This window comes from Ursus americanus, chromosome 14 (assembly GCF_024610735.1).
Source record: "Ursus americanus isolate L20-20 chromosome 14, mUrsAme1.1.p, whole genome shotgun sequence".
Classification (NCBI taxonomy): Eukaryota; Metazoa; Chordata; class Mammalia; order Carnivora; family Ursidae; genus Ursus; species Ursus americanus.
In genome coordinates this window covers 58,704,546-58,730,270 of record NC_142140.1, presented here as the reverse complement: position 1 = coordinate 58,730,270, position 25,725 = coordinate 58,704,546, and the positions used below count along the sequence as shown (strand labels likewise).

Below are 25,725 nucleotides of genomic sequence, written 5' to 3'. Positions count from 1 at the left end.
GCCAGAAAACCAAGGCTGAAAGCAAGATTCTGGGGCTCCGGGACATTTGAGGTTTGCAGTTTTATTAAGAAAACAAAACATAACCTATACAAAAAGGAGAGTTCCGTTCCTGCGGTGGCACGCGATGAGGGGGAGGGCAGCTCTGAGTCCTGAGTCTCCGCGGCCGCTAGGCGTCCTGCTGCTGGATGAAGGGGTTGGGGATGGCCTCCATGCCGTCCTGCGGGCAGATGAGCACCACGGAGGTGCCCCGGCACACCACCAGGCCCAGCTGGCGGGTGTCCTCTGTGAGCTTGTACTGGTCGTCAGGGTCTGCGCAGCAAGAGAGGTGCGGGAGTAAGACGGCCCCCAGGTGGCTTCAGACCCGACGACACGGCGAGACAGATGGGGGGGGGGTGTGGGCTCTGGGGCTCCAAGGACCCAAATCAAAGGGGGCCTCGCCCTACTCCCGAAGCCCAGACATGCCACCCTTGTCTCTGAAATGACCCACGGACCACGAGGGCCAGGAGCCTGTCTTCTACAAGGAAAATACGGCGTGGCGGATGCTGGGGCATGATGCTAACTGGGGTCCTGGGACCACGTTACGACCAGCAGCTAGAAGAAAAATCAGTCTGGGACTCCCAGCTCCTGCAAAATCTCAGAAGCCCCGTGGGGGCACCACTCGCCCCAAGTCCACGGGCAGTTAGTGGTGGGATGAGAGGCCCCCACGGAAGTGACAGCAGCTGAAAACCTTTATCACTTTTGCAGGATGTTGGGGGAGGGCCAGGTGGTCCCTCGTGCCAGAGACCAGGTCTGGGGCACAGCTCTCCCCTCCCAGACCACAGGAGTAACCACTGTTCTGGGCCTGACCCCTCCTGGAACCCATGAGGGGGGCTGTTCTGGGGCTGAGACAAGACAGCACAGACCCCACCAAAGTCACGTGAGGCCGTCATGGGAAGAGCAGGCCCCCGGCTTGCTTCTGCTTGTTCCCAACAGGCCCACGTGGTGGGACTATCCTTTCACAAAGGAAGAAATCCTCTGGTCAGGGAGGCCTGGCCGGGATCCCAGCATGGGCGGCCAAGCAGGGCATCTGGGTGGACCCAGACAGGAGGGGAGAAACTGAGGGCAAAGCAAGAGGCCTGCGGCACCAGCCGCGCAGCCGTGACCGCACATCCCCCACAAAGAGGCTTCTTTGGTGACCCTGTTGTCTCCAGAGTAACACAGACAGCCCCCGAGGGGCAGGACCCTGCCTCCCTCCTGGGTCTGGGCGTCCCCTGAATGCCTCAGGTAGGCTGAGCTGCGGATGGTGTCGGCACATGGGCAGGTGTCAGCCCGGCCGCTGTACGTTGCTGCGCAGGGGCTGGGGACTCGGGGTGACAGGGACCAGGGAGACCAGCTATCTGGTTCACAAGCACCATGTCCGTCACACAGGGGCGGCTCGCTGGGTTTCGGGCAGTAAAAAAGGCCCAACGAGAGCTTCCGGGCCCTGCGGGCGTGTGCTCACCTCTCATGTACTCCACGGTGCCGTCAAGCACAAGATTGAGCAGTGGGTCGAACCCCTTCAGGATGCCGCTGGCTTGTAGGAACCACCGAGAAGAGAGATGGAAAGGCGTCAGATAAGCCGTCATTCTGGAGACAGGTGCACAGAGACGGGCTCACCCCCAGCAAGGTTCCAGATATGGGGAGCAGCCTCTCCGGGGACGGGAGAGATGGGACACCGGGGGGAAAGTGAGGGAAGGGCTCCAGGAGGGGAGCAATGAGGATGACCCCAAACCACCCCCACCACAACGTGGTCACAAAGGTCTTCTGCAAAGGGCCAGCTGGTGCCCATTTCAACTGTGCAGGCCACGGGGTCTCCATAGCAACCACTCCGCTCTGCCTTCCTGGGGCGAAGCAGCCAGAGGACACGTGGACACTCAGGTGAGGATACAGAAATGTGCAACAATCGCCTCACTTTTTTCAAACATTTAGAATCGTTGAAAACTGTTCCCAGCTCACGAGCCAGACAGAAACAAGCAACGGCATGACGCACGCGGGGAGGGGCGGGGAGGAGCGGGGCACCGCGCTGCCAGCCTCTCCCTCCCAGGCACAGCTGGTGGAAGCAGGCGTCCCCCCCCCGCGCCACTGCAGCTGCAGAGTCTGCACCAAGAACAGGGCTGGACGGACCGGCAGCCCCACTGGTGGAGGGTAGGGGTCTGTGAACGACGGCCCGCGGGCCAAACCCAGCCTGCGGTGCTTCTGTAAGGAGCTGGCTGGCTCACAGCCGCATTCACTGGTTTACGTGCAGTCTGTGGCCGCTTTCCTGCTCCAGTGGCAGAAGGGACAGCTGTGACAGAGATGGTCTGGCCTGCAAAGCTGAAAACACTCCCTGTCTGGCCCTTGATGGAAAACGTGTGCCAACCTCTGACTGGCTGGGTTGGAGCCCCTGGCTCTGCGGCTTCCTCTCTCCCTGTCCCCAACCCCCACCCCCTGCAAAACAAAGGTCACGAGGACACCTACCCGATGGGGTTATGAGCAGTGGGCACTGCGCCCACACCTGTCAGTCTGCTCTCCTCGTGGGGCACGGGCCAATGTTCCCCACCCCGGTGACCACCCTGTGTCACCCCTCCCTGCAAGAGTGGGAAGGGACCTGTGAATAGGATGGGACATTACTCCCGTAAGTGGGTTACAGGACAAGGAAGACGAAGGAATGTGCAGATGTGATTAAGGCCCCCGAACCAGTGCACTTTCAGCTCCCCTAAAGACAGACTATGCTCGGTGGGCCTCACCCGATCCCTGATCAGATAAGCTGTTAAGGGAACAGGGGTTTTGTAAAAGAAGAAACTGGAAGCATGGAAAGGATTTTTCTGCTGGCCCCGAGGGAGCACACTGCCATGCTGGGGACAGAGTCCTGTGGCAAGGGCTGGCAGGCAGTCTCCAGGGGCCACGTGTCCCTGGACACCTGCAGCAGGACACAGGGACCCCAGTCCTACAGGCACAGGGAAGTGAATTCCACCAACAACTGGGGGGGGGGGGCTGGGCCTGAGTTAACAGGCTCCAAGACACTCCTTTACTGCAACCTGTGAGACCTTGAGTCCCAGGCACCCAGACTCCTTCCTGACAGACGCCACAAGACAATCAGCAATTAGCTATGCAGCGCAGAAGACCCGTACGAGCACCCTGAGAAACAAGAGCTGTGTCTCGCTCAGGTGTCTGAGAGCCAGCATGGTGCAGACAGAGCGAACGTTCGTTCCGGTCTGAGTTCTCACCGCTGCCGGCTACCTACACTTGCAGGCACCACGCTCTTAACCACGCCAGTGCCGCCCAAGCACCCGTGTCACGGGACTGCTGTCTCGGGAAACACACGGAAGATCAGAGGCAGCTGAAGAAATGAAATGTTGTTCACGTGCTTGCTGGTGTCAGGAACCATGCTCAGGGTGCCTCCAACCCTGCAACCCTCCCTGCCGCCTGGTGAGGTAGGTGGAGTGAAGAAATGAAGAAACAGAGCCTTAGGGAGGGAAAGCTGCCCGAAGTCCCGCAGGCAGTGCGCCAAAGAGATGGGGCTCTGACCCCTGAGGCTAGGCTGCAGGCAGCCGCCATACCCAAGCCACACTGCCTCCGTGTGCGAGCAACACCAGGCCTTGTTCCTGCCCTCTCCTTACTATGTTTCAGGGGAAGATGCAGAGTTCAGTGTCATGTTCACGTGCATAAAGCAGGGAACCATGACAGACTGTATTAGGTGCTTACACCAAACGGGTGTGGGCCAGGGTGGAAGGTCAGGGAAGGCTTCCCAGAACAAGAACCTTGAGCTGAGAGCAGGAAAATGACTGTGGAGTTAACCTGGAGTTAAAAAAGAGACAAGAGACCCCAAACAGAGTCACTTGAGCCAAGCCCATGTCCCCTAACCTAACTACAGCGTCAGCTCTCCCAGGAACGCAATCTCAACCAGTCATTCTGGAATTTCCGGGCCAACACTAGTGAGCTAATCTTCCTGATAGGCTCCCACCAGCCCCCAGAGGAGGGTAACCATGCCTGAAACAATCCACTCAGTGGGTTCCTGCAGACTCCTGCCTATAAAAACCTCCCATCCCGTACAGCTCCAGGAGCTCCCTCTGTCTACATGCGATGCTCCCTGACTCATGAATCGGTGAAGAAAGCCAACCAGATTTTTAAAGTTCACACAGTTTTCTATTTCAACACTGGTACAAATCAGAACTGGTACAGACACTGCAGGCGGAGACACCGGACAGCCCTGTGGTAGTTGAGAGCTCCACCTACCCCTCAGAGCTACACAAGGCTGTCCTTTCCCCTAGCACGGCGGGGAGCCTGGAAGGACTGACTGTCCACGAGGAGGGTCCATTTGTGTTTAACAGGTTGGTCTGGTCCACACTTAAGAGACTGACTACAGGGCCAGTGGTCTCAACCGGGGAGATGCTTAGTTGGGTTGTCAAACTTAGGGATGCTCCCGGCACCTAGCGGCATCCAGAGTTGCTGCTCAACAGCCCCGAGCGCCCCGGACAGCCCGCACAACTGAGAACAATCTGGCGCCAAAGTCACGAGTGCGGAGCCTGAGGAAGCCGGGTGTAGGGGCATCAGTGATCGGCTGGGACAGCTGCCCGGGAGGGACTCGGAGAGAGGAGCGCACAGCAGGGAAGGCGGGAATCCCAGTCCCGGCTGCACCTCTGTGGCTCTGCGTGGTTTGGACCCCTTCCCGTGCCTCGGTCTCCCCGCGTGCGCAACGCGAGGCACAGCTCCGACTCCGCCGGCGGAGTTAGGAGACTGGCTCGAGTTTTCCGAGCAAAGCGCTCAAGGCAGTGCCCAGGCATCCGCCACCGTCCCCTCCTCCATCGTCGCTCACCCTAAACCGTTTACGGGGTGCAGGCGGTGGGGGTCTCACCTTCGCGGCCTCCCTGAAACTTCACCCGAATCGTCTTGTCGATGTACTTAGACAAGTCCAAGATGCTCTCTTTTTTCTTCTTTTCTTTGTCCTGCAGGGGAAGCAGAGCGCGTGAGGCGTAGAGCGCGGCCGGGTCCCACGCCGCCCGCCCCGCCGGTCCCGCCGCGCGCTCACCGCCATCTTGCCGCACCGCGCCGCTCTGCGCAGGCGCCGGCGCGCGCCCTTTGACCCTGCCCCACGCGCAGGCGCGGAGCACACATGGCGCCTGCGCGCCGGGGCGCGCTGGGGCGTTGCTGGGAAACATCTGGCGACGCCTGCGGCTTGAACCGGCCGACATGGCGGCGGCGGCGGCGGCGGCGCTGGCGCGGCTCGCGACGGCCTTCCTCCTCCTCGCGGCCCAGGTGAGGCTGCGTCGGCTCCGCCGGCCCCGCTGGCTGCGGCACTCAGCCCCTCTGCCCCGGGCCCCGCGCAACCCCCGCCCGACCTGGCCTGGGGGCCAGCCTCGAATTGGCGCGCCCCCCGCGCGGGCGGCCAGTGGGCCAGGAGCCGGGCCGTGACCTTGCGGGCTTGTCCCCGGCCACTCTCTCTTCCCCGCCTTGGAGCCCTCCCCAGCTGCACCGTCACTCAGTTGCGTCTGGGTCTGGAGTTTGGGAGTCCCCCTACCTCCCCAGGCCCTGCTCCGTTTCGAGGTGTCCAACCGCCGCCGGGGACACCCCTGCCTGGCGGCGTGGCCTTGGCCAGGCGGCTGCCCGTCTCCGAGCCTCAGTTTCCCCTTTCGCACGATGTTAGCGCCCACCCGCGTGGTTGCGGTAAGCCGTCCAGCACGGCACCCAGTGCCTGGCAGTGTCGGGGAGCGGCCAGGAGCCCATTCCTGGAAGTGGGGTCGAATCGCCGCCCCATATTCTGTCCCGTGACCTTGGGCAAGGGAGGTCCCCCCCTTTGGGCGTCAGTTGCTCATCTAAAAAAGTAAGAGAAGAGCACAGTGTGGACTCAGCGAGGTGACGCACACGGGGTGGTTTACGTGCAGCGTGGTCCTTCTTGGGCACTTAACGTTAAGGGTCTCCAGGGCCAGTGGGGGCCTGCCACGAGTGGGCGGATGGACATTATCATAAGCGCATTTTTTATGTGCAAGTCCTCCTCCCTCCCTGTCCCCTGGGTCATGCAGCTCAGGGAACGGTGTCCCTAACAGCCTTGCGAATGCAGCCATTCCCCTTGACCTGTCCACCCGAGCCCACCGCCTCTCTACTGAAGCTTCTAATAGCCGGTGTTCTCCTGCCTCCCCAGTCCATCGCCAACAGGGCAGGAATGATGTCTTTGAAAGTGTATTAGGTCTTGTTGCAACCAGATGAGAGCCTTCCCCTGGCGTCCAGCGCAAGTGGGGGGCCTCTGTGGTTTGGCTGCGTGGGAAGCTTCCCCTCCTTTTCTAGTTTGCTAAAGGCACTCTGCTCTCTGGTCTTCCCGGCGTCCCTGAAATGCCCCTGGTCATCTTTCTGGTCGCAACTTAGTTGTTCTTCCCTTCTGCCAGCCCCAGAGAAGCTCTCTGGGCTGCCCCCTCCCCAGCTCTTGGCCGAGCCTCCATACCTCCCCCAACCCTGCTCCCTCATTTTCCTGAGCAGTCTAAGGAAGTGGAGGGCAGGGACATTTTGAATGAGAGCAAAATGAGAAGTGGACGCAGGGTAACGGGAGCACCACGGAGGGAGTGACCCAGTTTGCTCGGGAAGGCTTTGCGGAAGCAGTGGCACTTAAGGGGTGTTCTGAAGGATGAATAGGAGTTTGCCAGGTCTCGAAGACAGAGGGAGGGTGTTGCGGGTGATGAGCAGCTCGAACAGGGGTGAAGGTGTGAGAGCTGATGACTTATTTTGAGCAGGCGAGGAGTCCACTCTGGCTGGTAATGCAGGATGGTATAATGCTTACACCCTGAGAAAAATGACAGCCCAAAGGAGGCCCTCAGGTGCACTTGAGGGAAGCCGGGGTTGCCCCTTCAGTTGAAGGGCAGGGGGAGGGGGCAGCAAGAGTGGCTTCCAGGCAGAGGGTAAAGGGTAGGCCAAACTGTGACCTTCCCGGCCTGGGGGCTGGGCTGGGCAGATCAGAGGCTGCGGACGCCTGCTCCTGGGCAGCCCGAGGGTTTTGAACTTTGTCCTATGTGTGAGCAGACGACAGTGCCCAGTGCCGGAGGGTGTGATGAGAGCAGTTGTGCTGGCTTTTCCCAGAGCAGGGCCTGGGTCTGTGTGTCTGTCTGCCCCCAGATAGAACAGATGGCGTGGTGGTGGGTGGGTGTGGTTCTTTGTGGAAGTTTGGGTCCTGGTGCCTGGGAATAAGACTAGCTTTCCACTGGCTGGGACGCTGTCGGTGGGGAGCCCTGAATTCATCTGCTACCATTTTTGTGACCCTGGGTGAGGGATTCGCCAAATCTATGCATCTCTCCCAGTGGCTACAAGACGTACACGTGAAGACTAGTGGAGGCTGTTACTCAGCAGATCTGCAGCCACGTTCGTGCCCTCCTAGCCTCTTTTCTCCCTTCTCCGCTCCTTCATCTGTGCCTCCACTCCTCCACCTGTCCCCTCTGCCCTTCCTCCACCTGTCCCTTCTGCCCCTCTACCACCTGTCCCCACCCCTCCTCTGCCTCAACATCTCTTGACAAGCTTCCTGGGTTCTTATTTCTCCACCCTCTTCTAGAACTTATCAGGTCTCAGAAGGACTACTGCTTCCGCCTGGACTCATTAGCTTTTTGCAAGCCACCTGATGTGGGATGCCCATGGTCTCCCCGAAGCATGGTTTCCCCAGCAGTTCCTGAACCACTCGGTGATTGTGATGTGTCAGAAGGTGGCCTTTCTGGTGGTCCACCGCACTGCAGATTGGGATGGGCCATGCCAGACTGAGTAGCACTCGGTCCTTTTGAAGAACTTCTGGTTCCTTTAACTCTGTGGGGCAGGAAGCCGTACTGTGGCATTAGACATGTAAGCACAGGCGGATTTCTGAATGGGAAGCCGGTCGTGCAGACTGGGGAGAGAGGTCCGCGAGGTGGGCTTCTGTGCTCTCAAAAGACCTTTTTAAAGAGAAGCAGCTTCTACCCGTTCCCATTTTACACAAACGACGCTTTCCCCCCACAACCTGGATCTCACAGAACAGGGATCAGCAGACGTGTCCTGAAAAGGGCCAGACTGAGTATTTCTGGCGTTGTGGGCCATGTGGCCTCTGTCGCAACCACGCAGCTCTGCAGAGGTTGCTGAGAGCAGCCAGAGGCCCTGCATACAGGAACGGGGCAGCTGTGTTCCAATAAAACTTTATTTAGAAGTACAGAAGGTGGGCTGCATGAGGCCGGTGGGTTGAGGGATCCTGTATTCCCCACAGTGGCCCCTGGTAAGGAAGTGCCGGGAGTTCTGAGCATGGGGTGACCGTGCCATCCAGGTGCAGCACTCAGGGCCAGGTTGAGGGGTGCCCCTGTGGGGCAGTCTGGTGGGGAGAATGGAAGACAGGGCTCCTAATTCTGCCTCTGGTGGAGGGAATGAGGTGACACGGGAGGTGCATGGTCGGCCAGGACAGGTGGGGGAAGGGTGCAGCCTTTGTGAGGTGCTTGGAGACCCCTGGTTGGCCTCAGGCACGAACCTGGGTTCTTGGAACTCAGCACCCCATAAGCATGGCTCCCCCCGCACACCTACCCGCACACGTGGTGGTCAGTGCCTCCCTCAAGGCAACAGGCCCCGGCGTCAGATCGGATCTTCCAGATCACTGCCGGAAGAGCTGTGGTCCGGGACGCTGGAGAGGACCAGGGCGCACACCCAGTGCCTCCTGTCAGCCTGCCAGCTGCGGGGTCAGGATGCCCTGGGCTCTCCATGCTGCCACCATCACAGCGTGACCGGAGCCAGGGTGAGAAGCTCCTGGGTACGCCGGGGCCTTGCCATGCTTCCACCGAGGGTCTGGCTCCAGGGACGCCCGTCAGTGCCCCAGGCCTGGGGTCGGGAGCCGTGATCCCTCAGGACCCTCTGCTCAGTCAGCTGCACCCTCTGCCCGGATGACGAGGCGTGTCTCGTGGTGCCGGCTGGACCCCATCGCACGTCTGGTGTCAGACAAGCGGCTCTAGGTGTTTGTCTGCCTGGCAGATTCTTGGGGTTCCAAGGAGTGAATTTTCCATCTTGGGTGTTTGCAGCCTAAGGGGAGCACAGGCTACAGAAGCGTGGGCCTCAGGAGCCCGAGGTGCGCAGAGCAGGCTTCCGGGGCCAGGCGTGTGCAGGGTCCCCCAGTGTGTGGTGGCTGGACTGACCCCCTCGGCTCTTAGCACTGGGCTTCTCTCCTGAGACCCCTCCTCCCTCAGCAGGCCCCGGGGAGCTGCTCAGACTTGGGGCGAGCCTGCCTTGGGGCAGAGCCACCTAGACCTGGGCCCCAAATGCTGTGTGACCCGCTGTTGACGAAATCCTCCCGAGAGACAGGAGGCTGTGCTTGTGGGGGGGGTCTGTGCCCGGCCTGAGCCCAGTGTAGGGGAGGAGGTGGGAGAGGGCCCCCTGCGCTCCAGTCCGCCAGCCAGGCGGGCAGTGGCTCCAGGGAGGGGTGCTGTGGTCCAGGCAGGAGACGTGGGTGAGCAGGGAGTGGGGACACCTTTGTGAAACTGCGGTTTTTCAGAGATTAAGCTGCTGTTCAACAGAGAAGATGAGAGTCAGCCCCTCTGTCCCAGGCCCCCAGCCATCCCACTGTCCTCGAGGGGTGTCCGGTGTTTTAAGGACTCTGGGTCCTGCCCCTGTGCCTTGCTTTGAAGTCGGACAGAGCTTGCTGGGTCCTCATGACCCTCTGGGTGTGGCCCTTCCTGAGCAGCCTGCTGCCCTGTGGGGCTCGGAAAGAGGACCATGACGCTAGCTGCCAGCTCCTTCTTCCTCCTTCTGGGAAGCCAGGGTTGGGTGGGGAGACAGGCTTTGCTGGTTTGGGGTCGTGCGGGGAGAGCTGTCCATGCCCTGTTGGTGTCCACATGACTCTCTGTGTTGCAAAGTCTCGCAGTTCCCAGGCCCAGAGCAGCCCTGCAGACTGCCTACTTCCTGTCACGCCTCCGAGCAGGGCGGTCCGTCCCGACTGGGATCCCGCTGGCCTGTGCCTGGCAGGGGCCAGTCATGTGGCCGAGGCTCCGAGGCCCCCTGGAGAGCAAGGTGTGGCACAAGGGCCCGGAGCCTGCTGGCCTCACCAGTCAGTGGCCAATGGGTAGTGTTTCCAGGAGCCTGCGGGTCAGTGGCGCCCCCCCCAAGCCTGTGGGGTGCAGGAAGCTCCTCCAGGCCTTGCCCTGCGCTCCTGGCCTTGAGCCACCACCCAGGCCCTGGGGATGGATCTGCGGGCCCATCGTGTCCCTCTCGTGACAGAGAAATTGGGTTTTCATTCTCCCTGTCCTACCAGTCCCACGTGGGCCCTGTGAGGTGGTGCAGTCCCTGTCGTGGGAGCCACTGGGAGGGGACTTGACAGGCCACAGTCAGCACCCGGGTCTCCCTGGGGAAGCTCGTCCCCGCCTTTGCTGCCCTGCCGTGTTTTCTCCACCATAAGATGTCTGGTGGTGTCTCATCTATCCTGTAGGAGGGAGGAAACCAGCCCAAACCCTGAGTGGGGGGTGACCTTGTTGGGCTCAGACCCTGCGGCTTCTGCCGAGCTCTCTGACCACTGCCTTGTCGCTCCAGGTGGCCTGTGAGTACGGCATGGTGCACGTGGTCTCTGAGACGGGGGGCCCCAAAGGCAAAGACTACTGTATTCTCTACAACCCACAGTGGGCCCACCTGCCGCATGACCTTGGCAAAGCGGTGAGTGCCCACTGGGGCCCTTCCTCACGAGGGTCTTCTGTATGCGCGGGCGCGTGAGTGTGCGGCGTGTGGGTGCACGGGTGTGTGTGTGCGCACGGGCGCGTGTGAATGTGCACCCCCCCCCCGCGTTGACTTTTCTAGATCAGCTGGTGTAAGCACCACCTTCCCTAGTCTCTCCTGCAGCTGCGGGATTGGACGGCCTCCGTGCTCTGCTCTCCGCCCGACCTCCCCGCCAAAGGCTTCAGCAACCAGATCCCGCTGGTGGCACGGGGAAACTGCACCTTCTACGAGAAAGTGCGGCTGGCGCAGGGCGGCGGGGCGCGTGGGCTGCTCATCGTCAGCAAGGAGACACTGGTAGGGCCCCGGGAGATTTGTTGACCGTGGCCGTGGACACGTGCTGTTGGAGGGGCTGTGCCCCAGAGCAGCCCTGGGGGTGCTGTAAGGTTGGCCTCCTACAAGGCCTCGGGGCCGGCGGCGTCCCAGGGTAGATTGGCACCTAAGTGACCCTACCCCAAGGCTTGAAAGTGAAGAGCGAGCTTTTCCTCCCCCAGCGGGGAGAGACAGACACGCACACCCCACCTCTGCTCTGTCCAGGAGGGCTGGCTCTGCAGGCCGCGCAGTGGGGGGTGGCAGCCTGCCTCGCGGGCGGGCCTTGGTAAGCTGTCCTGTCGCTGCTGCACCCCCTGCTCTTGGCCCCCAGGTTCCCCCAGGAGGCAACAAGACACAGTATGATGAGATTGGGATTCCCGTGGCCCTGCTCAGCCACAAAGACATGCTGGACATTTTCAAGGTAGGGCCTCCTGCCCCCTCCAGTCCGCATCTGGTCTGGGGCCATGAGTACCTGATGGGCAGGGACCCAGGAGCGAGGCCGTCCGCCATGGGCTGGCAGGTGGGTGGTTCTTACCACACCCGTCCCCAGCTCCCTGGGAGAGGGCTGGCGGTGCCACTGAGCAGCGGGAATGGGGAACCGGCCCTAGAGGTCAGAGCGCCCAGGCCCCAGGGCCTCTGCCATGCGGCCACTGAGCATTGGCTCCCAGGCCAGTGGGCCGACCCTGCCCACACCCGGCCCTGTCTGACCAGAGGCCCGTGCTCACCCACGGTGTGGGGAGTTGGTTCAGGGGCAGGCGAGCTTCCAGACACAAGTAGGACGGGAACGTTCAGTCTGTGGAAGCGTCTGCACGTTTCCATCCTGACTGTGGCCTCCACAGCTCTCCCCAGTCTGCTAGACGATTCCCAGGCGACGTGCCCCCTCCTGCGTGCGCGCATACGTGTCCAGGTTTAGGGCTTGTGTCCCCACACGTGCACGGGCCCCTTCACCTGACCTTGTGGGAAGCCTGTTCTGCCAGAGTTGATTTCTTCGGGGTGGGAGTGGTGGATGAAGGCATGGGTCTCGGGGGGCCCCTGGGACAGGCTCTCCCTGGATCCCGATCCCACGTGTGAGCCGGGCTCAGCTCTCTGGGACGGGCAAGGGGACAGGGGACAGCAGCCCCAACCTTGAGCTCTGGCGTGCTCTCTGAGACAGAGTTTCGGCCGAGCGGTGAGGGCAGCGCTCTACGCCCCCAACGAGCCCATGCTGGACTACAACATGGTCATCATCTTCGTCATGGCCGTCGGCACCGTCGCCCTCGGCGGCTACTGGGCCGGGAGCCGGGATGTGAAGAAGTGAGTGCCCAGCGAAGCCTGCGACATGGTCCGCGCTGGACGAGGGGATCCTATCACTCTCCTTCAAAGCGGCTGTCACAGCGTGGCTCTCGGGGCTGGCCCCCCCCCCCCCCGGCCCCTCACTGCATGGTCTCCTGAGGTCCCTGGGGCTGGTCTGGCGCGCTCGTGGAGGGCGCGGCGGGGACACGCAGTGGGCGTGGAGAGGGTGCTCCTTGGCCCTGCCGCTCCCTGCATCCTGCCGCCCTGCGTGTCCCTCCCTGTCCCGGGGCCCTTGGTGGCTGGGCACTGTGGGCCGGCAGGGCATGCCCCGCTCGTCTGTGCCTCCCCAGAAGGTACATGAAACACAAGCGGGATGACGGGCCCGAGAAGCAGGAGGATGAGGCCGTGGACGTGACCCCCGTCATGATCTGCGTCTTCGTGGTCATGTGCTGTTCCATGCTGGTGTTGCTGTACTATTTCTACGACCAGCTTGGTGCGTCCCTGGCACACCCCAGGGGAAACCGAGGCCCAGGTCCCCAGGCCACCTTGAGAAGCCTAGCTGCTTGCTTGTGGGGTGAACGGAGGCCGCCTTTGCCAGCCCAGAGGAGGGGGCCTCCCTCCATCGCTAGGTGCTGGCCACCCTGCCCAGGCGCGTGACTCCGCAGAGCCCTTCCTGGGGGTGGGTTGGGGGCCCCAGGTGGCCCTGCCTCTCAATGGCTGCCCCATCCCCACAGTTTATGTGATCATCGGGATTTTCTGCCTGTCCTCCTCCACGGGCCTCTACAGCTGTCTGTCACCGTTGGTCCAGAGGCTGCCATTGGGCAGGTGCAGGTAAGCCCCCGGCGCTGCCCCCCCCCCCTGGCGGCGCTGCTCGCCGAGGTCCTGCCCCCCTGCCTTTCTTTGGCCTAGCCTCATTGGTCTCCCGTCTGCTGGTCCCTGAAGCTCCAAGCCCTGCTTGGACGATGGTGCTGAGGACCTCCTCCCTCTCCCGTGGCCCTGGTCTTGCACGGCGTGGGCAGGCCTCCCTCGCTCACTCCGTGCTGGCTGGGGCTCCTGGCCTCAGGAGCAGGGCAGAGCGGGGAAGTGGGTGGTGGTTCTCCGGCCTCCCTCTCCCCGCATCCCATTCCAGCTCAGGCCCAGTGGGGATGGCGTGGATGCGTGTCGGTCCCAGGCAGGGGTGGCAGGGCAGGGCTATGTGGATGCATACGCTGCTCGTCCAGACCTGGGTGGGGGTGGGGGGCTCACCTGCCAGGGGCCTGGTCTGGTTCTGATGGGGCCGGTGGGTGCTCAGAAAGCTCAGCTCGTGGGGTGAGAGCTTTTCAGGCTGCTGTCCCAGGGTCAGAGGTCAGGGGCCTGCAGCAGGCGGGGCCATGGGCTCCCATGGGCAGGGCTCTGGCTGAGGTCTGCCCCCCACAAGTGCCCACCCCTGCTCTGTTCTGCTCCGCCCTTGGGGCCCTCCTTTCTGGAAATGCCCTAAGGCGTGAAGAGGGATGTTAATAGGGAATGTGGAGTGGAGGAGGGGGCAAGGCAGGGTGGGGGGGGTGCCAGGGGTTCGGGGCACGGGATGAGATGCCCCTGACGGCTGCCCCCACCCCTGCCCCCAGGGTCCCCAACAACAGCCTGCCCTACTTCCACAAACGCCCTCGGGTCAGCATGCTGCTCCTGGCGCTGCTCTGCCTGGCCGTCAGCGTGGTGTGGGGAGTCTTCCGGAACGAGGACCAGTGAGTGCCGCCCTCTGCCGGCTGTCCTCAGATGCTCCCTGGGCCTCGCCTCGCGTGGGCTGTGTGGCGGCCAGGTGCTGCCGCCCGCATCAGCGGCACTGCGTTTGTCCGGCTGCCACGTGAACGGCGGCGATTGGAATCTGGATACGGGATGCCGCCAGCCCTCCTGGCCCCGGGTGGCCGAGCGTGTGTCCTCCAGGGCGCCTGGGTGGGGCCCAGTGCCCCGCGGCCCCGCTGCTCCGGCGGTGGGGCCCAGGGTGCTGGCGGGTGCAGGGAGGCCTGGAGCCTGCAGGCCCGCCCCCTGCCCGCTCCCCCTGACACCATCTGGCGCTGCCTCTGAGCCTCTTCTGAGGCGGGTAACCGCTCTTGGCTGCGCTGCCGTTTGGAGCCACGACAGCTTTAATTGGCAGAAGGAAAACGTGAAAATATTTTGAGTCCTTTGTACACAAAGAGAACATGAGCTCTCACAGTTAGATTCAAGCCAGAAGACTTGCTCCGTTCTATAAAATTAGAACAGGCCGTGTTCCCACCACGTCTGGGTGCCCACTGGCCGCCTGCGAACCTCTTTGCTCTTGGGGGTTCCCCTGGCCGCCCTGGCCGGGAGAGGCTTTCATCCTGGTTCGCTGAGTGACCTGGGCGCGGGCAGGGGCGGCCAGGGCGAGGCTGCGCATGGCGGACGTGGCCCCGTGGCGGCAGCTCCCTGGTCGTGCTGGGGTCACACGCTTGCCTCTGCTTCCCCTTCTGCCTTTCAGTTCCTGAGGCCCCATTTCCTGGGCCAGGAGATTGGGTGTGGATATCGCTGGGCGAGAGTTTGATTTTCCTAAATTGTGTAAAAAATATTTTTGAAGAGAGATTTGAGTCCAGTAGCTACACGAGGCCCCCGTGCCTGCCCCGTGATGTGGGTGTGAAAGCTGCCACTGGAGAGGGACAGACCCCGGAGCGTGTGCGGTGTTGGGGTTCCCACCTGTGCCCAGCGCAGGGAGGCACCCTGCCCGCCCTCCTCGGGGCTGTGCCCAATTCGTCACAGCATGACAGGGTCGGGCAACTAGGCCGCTGAGGTGGCTGAGGAAGGCCGACTGGTGGGTCGTGGCTCTCGGTGGAGCCCCTGCCCCAGCGGCTGACCGCGGCTCTGCCTTCCAGGTGGGCCTGGATCCTTCAGGACGCACTGGGCATCGCCTTCTGCCTCTATATGTTGAAAACCATCCGCCTCCCCACTTTCAAGGTGAGAGCCCCGAGGATGTAGGGCCGCTGGCGGCTGGGGGGGGCGGCGTCCTGAGGGCCTCCTCCGTGTCTGCTGCGGGCCTCGAGCGGCTCCAGGCCCGCCCTCACCGCCTGTGCTCGGGTGTCCCTGAACCCCCGTGGGCAGCGTGGTCTTTGTGCCTTGGTCCCTCCTGCCGCCTCCCCGGTGACAGGGCTCAAGGATCTGCTGCAGACCCACCTCCCAGCGTGTCAGCCATGCCAGCGAGCACCGGGCCGTGAGGATGCCCGGAACCCTGCCCAGGCAGGGCTGTGGGCCGGGGTCCTCCCGGCAGCGGCCGCTATGCTGGGGTGAGCTTGCTCCCAGCTGAGGCATACACGTGGGCAAGTGGGTACGGTCGGCGGCCCCCAGCCGAGGCCCCAGGCTGTCGTCCCCAAGGAGAAGCATGCAGGAAGCCGTGACGAAGGCTCGGCACCCCACACCCATAGTGACTGGTCACACAGCATGTCGCCCAAGCCCCAGGCCTCCCGGCCTTTCCATCCCTTAGAAACCTCACGAGCCTGACCTCTGTGCCCTCCCTGAGCCTGACCGGGAGCTGCTTCCGGGGCTTGTCCCTCGTGGTGCCAGGGACGGGACCGGGTTTGCTCAGATTGTCCGCTCGCAGCTTTGTCCCAGTGGACGCATCTGAGCCTTGTGAGGGGGGCGAGGGGTGGGACGTGTCCCGGGGGTCTGCGCACCTGCCCCGCCACGCGTGCAGCCATCAGGACCTCGTCTCCGCAGGCCTGCACGCTGCTGCTGCTGGTGCTGTTTGTCTACGATGTCTTCTTCGTGTTCATCACGCCCTTCCTGACCAAGGTGGGCATCCCCGCCCGTGCCCTACTGCGGCCCCCCCGCCCCCATGCTCCCTTGTCTGACGCAGCCCCCCTTTGTTAGAGTGGGAACAGCATCATGGTGGAGGTGGCGACCGGGCCCTCAGACTCAGCCACCCACGAGAAGGTACGTAGCAGGCCCGCGGCCGAGGCGCTGCCTGGAGGAGAGTGGAGGGCTTGGGCGGGTCCCGGAGACGGCTGCCTCCTCTCTCCCCCAGCTCCCCATGGTCCTGAAGGTACCCAGACTGAACGCCTCGCCGCTGGCCCTATGTGACCGGCCCTTCTCCCTGCTGGGCTTCGGGGACATCCTGGTGCCAGGTATGGGGGCATGCCGCTCCAGGGTCGGTGTCCCCGGGAGTGTCCAGCCAGGGGGGCTGGCGGGTGCAGACCGAGCAGAGCATGTGGGGTCAGGCGGCCCCTCGGGCTCCTGTGTTACTCCTAGTGGCACGGATGTGGTGCGTGGCTGCCCTTGTGGTGGGCCCCTCCTCTGTGCTGTGGGGTCCGTGCCCGGCTGCTGACTCGGGCAGCACCGCGCCCCCTCGGTGGTGCTCTGGCCGTGCGGCCGTCTGGAGGCACAGGGCTGACACAGGCTCGTGCCCGGCGCCTGACCCATGCTGCTGCTCCTTGCAGGGCTGCTCGTGGCCTACTGCCACAGGTTCGACATCCAGGTGCAGTCGTCCAGGGTCTACTTCGTGGCCTGCACCGTGGGTAAGCGCCCTTGAGACTGGCCTGGAATGGGCTCGCCTCGTACCCTTCCTCTCGCGTTCCCATGACTTTCGAGGCCGCGTTTCCTTCCTTGTATGCCTTTGTTTTCCCTCTTTTGTCCTTGTCTCCCGCTTGTTTCTTTGGTTAGCAAAGCCGTTCACGCAGAAGTGACTTTGCTTGGAGCCCCGATTGCTTTTAACGTTTTCCAAAGCGGTTGGATTGCCTGCCTCTGCTCAGCCCTCCGGGAGGAGCTGCGAGCTCGTCCGAAGGCGCTTATCGGTGCGCACGTGTGCTCCCCACCACCAGATGGGAGGCGCTGTGACCCCCTCGTCATGCGCGGGGTGGCCGGGGCAGCCCATCCTGGCTGAGGGGAGGTCCCGGGATGATGTGGGCTGACCTTCCGGAAAGTGTGGCTGTCACCGTCTGCCCCTTCCTGCCCTGGCTCCTGCGGCTGCGGGCACACCCCCGCGTCCCCCTCGCCTCCCTGAAGCTCCCCTTGGGCTTCGCATCCCGGCGATCGTCCCCAAAGTGGTGCTGCGGGGGTTCCGTGTGTGACCCCTTTTGTCAGGTGGTTCTGTAGTTGTCACTGAAACCGTGCACGTCTTATAGCAGCAAACGCTTTTATTCCTTCGTAGTGGGCTTCTGTTGAACCACTTCTTTAGGATGCGGGTAAGTGACAAATAGAGCTCTTCCCCCGGAGCGCCAGGCGAGGGTCAGACAGGAGCCACGGGCGGGGGCAGGTGCCAGAGACCGGGCTACAGATGGTTGTGTTCTCGCAGCTCCTTCCTGAGGCCGCTCAGGCCGCCGTGGCAGCAGCAGGACGAGGAGCCGCTGCGGCCTGCGCTCAGCTTGGCGTCAGCCCGCGCTCGCCCTGTTCGTGCCGGACAGAGAGCCGACCCCTCAGCCCCACCGCCTCCCCAGCTGTCTCCCGAGAGCAAAATGTCCTTCTGTGCGATCACAGTCCACTTACCGAAGACTGGACTTTCTAATTTTGTACACACGTTGCCTGAGTTCAGAACTATCTTTCTAACTGAAGGCTTAGAGAACGGGACACTGAGGCGCGGTCCCAGGCCCTTCTCTAGCGGCCTCTCTGGGTCTAGAGCCTCACTGCCGCCGCGCTGTCGCTCCTGGCCGTCTTCTGCCCACCCTTCTTGGCTGCCTGTCCCAGCAGGGCCGGGCGGGAGTGTGCGTCCCCAGGAAAGCTGGCAGATCCGTGCGCGTGCAGACACGTGACTCGCCCGCCCAACCACCCCGTGTACTCCTCTGTGACGCTCTGCCTCCCGGTGCCCTGGTCTCCTCCGTCCCGCTCTGGCGTGCGTGCGACAGGCGGTGCCGGGCTGCGGGCCGCCAACCTATGTAACGCGCTGCCCATCTCTCTCCGCAGCCTACGGCATCGGCCTCCTGGTGACGTTCATGGCGCTGGCCCTGATGCAGCGTGGCCAGCCCGCCCTCCTCTACCTGGTGCCCTGCACGCTGGTGACGAGCTGCGCCCTGGCGCTCTGGCGCAGGGAGCTGGGCATGTTCTGGACGGGCAGCGGCTTTGCGGTGAATACCAGTTTGCTATGACTGTCTGCGAGCAGTAATAACCTAATAAGCCCTAACTAGAATTAAAGTTGAGTAAAACCTCCTAGTTTCACAACTAAACCCCACAGCCTGTGTCCCGTGGTCAGGGTCCCCGCTCCCAGAAGGTTTTGCTTTGGTGTCAAGTCCATGTGGCCCTGGAGACACGCTGGTGGCTGTCCCTCCGGGTGCGGCTTGAGGGCCGTGCTAGCAGCCCTGTCTCTGAAGGTGCCAGTCCCAAGGGGCGGGAACACCCCATCAGACGGGGCGTGGGCTTCCGGCTGTTGGCGCCATCAGGAGCGCAGCGCCGAGCGCGGGGGGTCCCGGAGCACCTCTCCAGGGTGGGCGCTCTCACAGCTTGGGTCTCCCGTGAAGGGCTCATGGCGCTCGTCTTGCTGCTGCTGGTTTTTGCACCAGGAGAGAAGAGGGCTGGAGGCCCCTCTTAGAGTAGCATCGCGCCCTCGATGTGGAAAGACGAGGTCTCGTGTGTCCATGCCCAAGGGGTGGTGCTGACCTCCCATGGCCCTGTCAGTGAGTCACGGGGAGCAGTCCCTCCGTAACGGGAGCTCCGAGGGGCCCTTGGGGGCTCCTGAGCGGGACTGCGTCCCCCAGGGTGGGGCCTGTTGAGCATGGAGTTACTGTGTCATGTGTTGTGGACGTGGAAACAGGCAGCCTCTCCGCCCCGGCCTAGAGACGCTGAACGGAGCAGGGCTCCAGGTCACCCCGATTAATTAACCAGACGACATAACATGATGATGGGGCCTCTCGCCTTCCCCTGGGCCCTCGGGGAAGCACTCTGGCTTCACTGCCCACCGTCCTTAAAGGGTCGCAGTCCCAGTGATTGTTGGCCTTGCCACAGAGTAGGTAGCTTAGTTCTGGAAGGTTCAGGAGGTGGGGAGCAAGCCAGAGACTTAGAGTCAGGGTTTCTGCCTCGGGCAGCGGTCCTGTGGTCCGCCTGCTGCCCGTCGTATGTGGTCCTGAGGGAAGGTGGCTCCTGGGCCTGGAGCTGGACCCTCCAGGACGCTGACTCCTCCGCCCTGCCCCGCCCCAGGCCGCCCCCGAGGCTTTCCTGGCCCCGTCCCACACCTGACCGTGGCCTCTTCTCTTCCAGAAGGACGTACCTCAGTCTCCTTGGGCGCCACCTTCAGCCAACGACCCGCAGCCTCGGAAGGACTCTGACACTGGCCTTCCCCGGCCACCGCCAGGTGAAGAACTGGCCAAGTGCCCCCTGCCCCTGGAGCAGCCCCTGGAAGTGTCCGTGCCCGAGGAGACCGGGGCCGGAGCACCCCCCCAGGAGCCCACGAGCCCAGCGGGCCGCACCCCCGAGCCCACGAGCCTGGTTGGCGCCTCGGCCTAGGAGGTAGTGCAGATCCTCGGGCCCTCGCTGCTGCGCCGAGAGACCCTGAGACTGGACCTGCCCGGCCCCCCCAACTTGGTGCTCCGGTCTGGCCGATGCCCCCGCTCTTCCTCCTCGAGCCGAGCCCAGCTGCACCCCGGACCCTCTCCAGACCCACTCCCAGCTCGTGTGGCTGCCGTGAGCCCCTCCCCCCTCCGGCCGATGAGGTCACCGTCACGCGAGCGCCCCGCTCCACGGTCTTGCCTGTCAACGCGGTGTTTCCTCGGCAAGGACAGAACGCCACCTCCGACCGCCCACGGCCGCAGATCCGCCCGCCTCTGGTGCTCACCACGCTGCCGCTTCCCTCAGGTTCTCGCCGCGCCTCGGCCGCACGCTGGCCTGCAGAGCCCCGTTGTGCAGTCTGGCTGGTCTGCGTGCCGCCAGCTGGCCGTGGTCGGACCGCGTCTGGGGCGGCGCGGGCAGCAGGCAGCGGCCGCAGGAACGCGCGGATGGGCCCCGCCCTGCCTCTTCCATCAGCCCAGCCGTGCCTGTGCTCCAGCTTCTCCGCCTGTTAATAAACGGCCACGCCTTGTTGAACTCCGGTGGTGTCGCCTCTTGGGTCTGAGTGTCCGGGACGGCCCTCGGCGGGGCAGCCGGGCGCAGGCGCACCGTCCACGGCACTGCGTCTTTCCTGTGGGCTGCGTTCTGTCTTTCAGCTTAGAGGGACTCGGGGGGCCCCCCACCCTTCTCACGGCATCTGCACGCTCTCAACCCCATCCCAGCCTGGCCTCTAGGAACAACACCGGCCAGGCGAGCGCACCTTTTATTTAAACCACCCAGGAGCTTCTGGAACGTGGAGAATATTCTGGAACTGGCATTTTGTCTTCTACCTCACTGATAGGGTTCTCCAGACGTCACGATGGAAATGCTGCAGTAGGACTGGCCGCGGGGAGCGGCCCCCACGCCATGGCACGCGCCAGTCCACGCAGCCTCCGGACTCAAGAAAGCTGTTGCCACTGACGTGACGTGAAGGCACAGACCCCCGGCCATGCGGCCCCAGCTCTGTTCCCCATCTGTCCACTGCTCGGTTGCAGACAGCAGGCACGGGGTCAACCATGATCCATTCCAAAAAATACCAGCGCCAGACAGACTCACACACAGCCTTTGTTAGCCGTGCTGTCTAGGGAGAAATGATGTTTATTCCAAAAAAAAAAAAGACGTCTTCCACCTCTGTGTGTGTCTTAAAGCGGCAGGGGAGCTGGGAGGGAGACCAGCCGAACCTGCCGGCCCCAGAGAGCCGCCCGACGGGGAGGCCAGACCGGGCTGCGGGGTCTGGACGGACCATTCCCACATGGACCCGCACGATCTTCTAAGCCATTTCGTACGTCGGCGTAGGAGCCAGAACCCCTCCGTTTTCCGTGTTTGACAAACGTCGGGGGATTCGAAGGTGGATGTTCGTTCTTGAAGTTTCTGTGTGCAGTCTTTGCCTCGCTTCTGTTTGAATCTTACAATTAAACACAGCTTTTGAGAGTCGCCGCTGGGCCGTCGTCCTTCCCATGGTGCTGCCTAGGGCAGAGCCCAGGCCCCGCGGGGCGGTTGTGGCCTGGCCTGCGGGGTCGGGTGCACCAAGGTGTGGGAGTAAGTCCACGCCGCCTGCCGGCTCACCGAAGCAGCGTGTGGAGCGTTGCTGTGGTGGCCCGCGGCCGTGTGGGGCCGGGCTCCTGATTCCCGGCATTTGCGAGTTGAAGGCGGCCTGGCAGGAACTCGGTCTGCCCTGTGTCTGGGGAACCGCCTGGCTTCTCCGTGATGATCTAAGACGCGTGGAGGGGAACCACCTGTCGCGGGCCGGTGGACTTGGTGTGAAGAGCCAGCTGACCGGTGTCTGGGGTCTTCCAGGCCCCCTGGTCACTGCCGCACCTAGTCGGCCCTGCTGCTGTGGCCCACATGTCACAGCATGTGGCTAAATGGGCGTGGCCACAGCCAGGACACTGCAGGACACCGAGGTGTTGAGTCCCACGTGGTTTTCCCAGGTCATGAATAGCCTCGCCTGTGAGCGAGCGTCTGCAGAGGTTGCCCCCCACCCCCCCGCTGCCAGGTCCTGCCACTAAGCTGTCCTCTGCGGGAGAGCAGGCACGTCTCCAAGGCCGTGCCACTAGGCTGCATGGGGCCAGCGGAGACGAGGAGACGCAGCGTCTCCTCCAAGACCATCCCAAGGCCAAGGGCTCAGCACTGGGCGCTCGTGCTGGTGACCAAGGGTCTCCAGCCAGGCCGCCGGGGCCAGGGGCCCTGCTGGGTGCACGCCTTAGCCCGCTGGCCCTGCTCGCCCTGGACAGGCAGTGGGCCCTGGCTTCGTGAGGGTGGCGCGCTCAGCGGTGCCCAGGCGGGGAGTGCCCCACGCTCGTCACAGGGTGGGGGAGGCACGAGTAGGCGCGGGGGAGACCATGTTCCTGCTCCGCGGTGGGGCACAGCTCTGCCCGGACGTGGGAGCTGCAGAGTTGGGACCGTGCTGTGAGGACGGCAATGTTCCTGTGCTGGGCTCCAGAGCTTACACAGTTTTCATTAAGTATCATTCCATCCGTCTTCATTGAGCACCTGCTGTGTTCCAGGCCCCCAACTCCCCCGGAGGGCACATGTGTGAGGCTCAACCCCACTCTGCCCAGGTGGCTGAGCCTGGGGAGGAAGGACCTGACGCGCGTCCACACCTGCCTCGGTCTTTGGGGGCAGGTGTCAGGAAAGGTACCTTGGAGGAGGCAGGTGGGGCCTCTGGTGGGGAGATAGGCGTGGCTGGTGGGATGGCCAGGGGTCGCAGGCCACGTGGGGGAAGGCATGGCCCCTGTCACCAGAAGGTGAGGGGGCAAGGGTCCTAGAAAGAGCCCCGTGGTGGCTGCCCTGGGGGAGAGAGGAGGGCGGCCCCTCACACAGCATCCTGGCTCAGGGAGGGGTACAGCAGTGGGAAGAGCCCACTGGCCCTGGAGTCCTGGCGTCATGCTGGAGCCAAGCGGCCTTGGTCTACTCCCCCTGGGGCTGGAGCTGCGTCTTCTGCCAGAATGTGGGAGAGCTGCTTCTGCAGGGCCTGCTCCCATGTGTTCGGGAAGTGGGACTGCAGGCAGCTGGGACCCAGAGGGAGTGCTCCCTCTCCAGCACCATGCGTGGCTCCCCATGGCTTCTGGTGCTTCCCACAGGAGTAAGCCCCCACTTAGGGCATGAAGACGTTGCCACCCATGGTGGGAAGACAGCTGGGCCCTGAAGGCAGTTCAAAAAAATGTCCCCAGAGTGTCTTGAGCAAAGATGATGGTTCTAATGAAGGGTGTGCTCCGGGCGAGCGCAGAGGGAGTGAGCAGGGCGGGAGGGTGGGGCTGCCGCGTGGCTGTGGGAGGTGCAGCAAAACCGAGGCCAAGCCACTGCCCCAGCCTGACCCTGAGGAACACACCAGACCCCAACAGAGGGGCGTCCTACAGACCCCCCGCTGGCCCTCCCCCCCCCCACTGCCCAGGGCCTCAAGATCGAGGGGCCGGGAGCACAGTGTCAGTGTGTAGGGAAACCAGGAATCCGAATAAAGTGTGGGTGTTGGTTCATGGCTTGTGACCGTGCGGCGCCAACGTTAAGGTGGGGAACCGTGCAGAGCACCGGCTTCCCTCCAGAGCGAACAGTTTATTTTTTAACTGGCACAGTTGTGCACGCGTAGCCCTTCCCCAAGCTGTCTCCCAGGGTCGGGCCCATGTCCGGGCTCCGCTGCCCCCGGCTTTGCCCTCTACCTGGATGCCCCGTGGAGGCCGCGGCGGCTCCGCCCCCTGGCCAGGTGCCGCCCCGGCCCCGCCCCTGCTCCCTGGTGCGGGCAGCTCGGCCTCCAGGCGGCGGCGGCGGCGGCCTCGGCGGAGCGCGGTGAGTCGGGGTCTCGGGAAAGGGCTGGGGCGGCCCCTCTGCCTGCCGCAGCTCCCGGGTCACAGAGCCACTGTGTAGCCGGCGGAGCAGACGGCCCGGGGTGTGTGGACACCCGCAGGCGCTGCCATCCCCGGGTGGGGCGGAGCGGGGCTAGGTGTGGGGCGCGGGAGGAGCCACGGGTCAGCTGGCCAGGGCTGCCGGGCTGCCAGGCCCCCGGCCGGGAGCCACTGTGCGTCCCTGCCTGGCCCTCGGCATCTCTGTGCCCGAGCTGCACGCATGACTAGGGTGCTGGGGTCACCCTGGGAAAGGTGCGGCCAAAAGGTCTGACAGCGGGGGGAATATGTGCGGTACCCAGGACAGGCTGTCACCAGGGCTTTGCAGTCCCGTCAGGACGGGCTTTGGCTGAGGCTGGCTGGGCAGGGCCCTCCTCTACCCCCCAGCTCAGGGGCCAGCCTCGCTCCCCCTGGACCCCACGGGAAGGCGTGGTCTCTGGCGGTGGTAGGAGCTTTGGGGACCGTGTGTTCCCATCAAACACAAGCCCTCCAGCCCATTTGGGGCCCACTTCCTGGGACTCAGGAGGGAAAGCCTCCGGGCACCTGGCAGGTAAGCGGATTCACGTTTTGTGTGTCAGCACCACAGGCCATGGCCGTGAGGGTGCGGGCCCTGGGGACCCAGAGCTTACACGGCCTGCCCGTGGCCCTGGCTGGAGCGGTGCATGTGAGACCCCGCGTGTGAGGTTGTGTGTGATCGTGCTTGCACTGGGAGACTGGGCGTGATGTTGCACATGGTCGTCGGAGGTCGTGTGTGTATGAACTCCTCCTCGCTAGTCTCCCGTCTGGAACACGGGGTCAGCTGTGGCCCACGCAGATCGGATGGCTAGACCATGGGAGTCCCCCTGAAAGACGTTGCGGCTCACAGCCCGCTTGTCCTGCCGAACCGAAAGGCGAGAGGTCGGTGCCGATGCGACTGTGAGGCGTGGTCGGAGCCCGTGAGCCCTGAAGCCCGTCCTGGCTTTGAGCCCCGTGCTCGACGAGCGTGTGTGTTGTGCCAGGTTCACCCAGTCCGCAGAATCATGAGTGCTCAGGGCGTGCAGGCTAGAGCGTGAGGGCCTTTAGACGGTGTGCCAGGCGGCCTTCCGCTCAGTCTGGGGACTCCTCTTGGAACAGCCTGCGTCGAGTGGCCCGAAGGGAGAAAATCCGCTCCTGTGACCACTGCTGTCCGTGGACACCTTGAGGCGGTGGCCGAGCGGAGGCCCTGGGGCGGGGGTCCCGGGAAAGGCAGAGCGAACTGGCAGAGGCAGCTGCTTCTCCAGCCGTGGCCAGGCGAGTGCCGCCCATCCTGGGGAAGGACAACAGAGCCAGGGGAAGTGGTCGCACGTGTCTGGGTGTTGCGCTCATCCAGGCGGGTCCAGGAAGGAGAAACGGGCAGGGTGCACGCGGACGCAGCAGTGTGGTTCTGACCAAGGCGTGTGGCCGGTGCACCAGGAGCTGAGACCTGCCCCCCGGCGTGGGTGTAGAGCCCTTGGCGCCCCGTCTGCACAGCTCACCTGCCTCACCTGGACAGCCAGGGCCATTTCGTGATAGAGAAGCCACCAGCTAAGGGGGAGAAACCCCCGGAATTGCAAGAATGGCGTGTGAGGAGGAAGGGAGGTGGAGAGACAGGCAGAGAGAGGGAGAGGCACGTGGGGGGGGACACAGGGAGTCTCTCCAAGCCTCGTTTTCTTCATCTGTAAGATGGGGGTACTCACGCCGCCCCCTCCCCCGGGGTCCCTACTCGGAGGCTGCCAGCCCCACCCAGCGTCAGGCATGACCTCTCTGGCCATAGCACACCTTGTCCACGGAAGCGGAGATGGGCACAGGGCTGTCCCCAGCTATGCGCTGTAACATACGTGCCTTGAAATCAGCTCAGAGGGCGCGTCCTGGGGCTTGGCTCCTACCTCCGTGAGGTTCTGCTGTTCCTCCTACTTTACCTCTATTCACTAACAACGATGATTTCTGGAGTCACTTTAACTGCAGAGGTGGCACGGAGGGTCCCCACACACTCCACGCCCAGCTCCCCCTGGTGCTAAAGCCTTCCGTACCCATAGGACTAGCACGGGCACAGCGCTCTCAGCGACCTTGTTCAGGTTTCCCTACTGTTTTGGGCTCCAGTCTGAGACCCCTGATGCCATTTTAGGACCCGTATTAATGTTAA

At 63.4% G+C, this 25,725-nt stretch overlaps 2 protein-coding genes across 5 annotated transcripts; one reads left to right on the top strand and one right to left on the bottom strand.

Moving 5' to 3' along the window:
* Positions 1 to 41: 41 nt before the first annotated feature.
* On the bottom strand, positions 42 to 5,189 carry LSM7 (LSM7 homolog, U6 small nuclear RNA and mRNA degradation associated). Of its 2 annotated transcripts, none has more exons than XM_087867425.1 (4): positions 5,016 to 5,189; positions 4,853 to 4,943; positions 1,481 to 1,552; positions 42 to 309 (listed from the first exon to the last, which is right to left on the bottom strand). In XM_087867425.1, the coding sequence occupies exons 1-4, from the start codon at positions 5,187 to 5,189 to the stop codon at positions 167 to 169; spliced, it is 480 nt and encodes a 159-aa protein (XP_087723551.1). In that variant the 3' UTR covers positions 42 to 166. The 2 variants fall into 2 exon arrangements, with proteins under 2 accessions (XP_087723551.1, XP_045656067.1); XM_045800111.2 differs by having other exon boundaries at positions 5,027 to 5,081.
* On the top strand, positions 5,154 to 21,183 carry SPPL2B (signal peptide peptidase like 2B). Of its 3 annotated transcripts, none has more exons than XM_045800109.2 (15): positions 5,154 to 5,253; positions 10,501 to 10,620; positions 10,792 to 10,974; positions 11,321 to 11,410; positions 12,143 to 12,282; positions 12,612 to 12,754; positions 12,996 to 13,092; positions 13,866 to 13,982; positions 15,123 to 15,204; positions 15,961 to 16,035; positions 16,114 to 16,176; positions 16,268 to 16,367; positions 16,680 to 16,757; positions 18,139 to 18,299; positions 19,429 to 21,183. In XM_045800109.2, the coding sequence occupies exons 1-15, from the start codon at positions 5,188 to 5,190 to the stop codon at positions 19,669 to 19,671; spliced, it is 1,758 nt and encodes a 585-aa protein (XP_045656065.1). In that variant the 5' UTR covers positions 5,154 to 5,187; the 3' UTR covers positions 19,672 to 21,183. The 3 variants fall into 3 exon arrangements, with proteins under 3 accessions (XP_045656065.1, XP_045656064.1, XP_045656066.1); XM_045800108.2 differs by having other exon boundaries at positions 19,426 to 21,183; XM_045800110.2 differs by having other exon boundaries at positions 18,139 to 18,366; positions 19,426 to 19,551.
* The last annotated feature ends 4,542 nt before the right edge of the window (positions 21,184 to 25,725 follow it).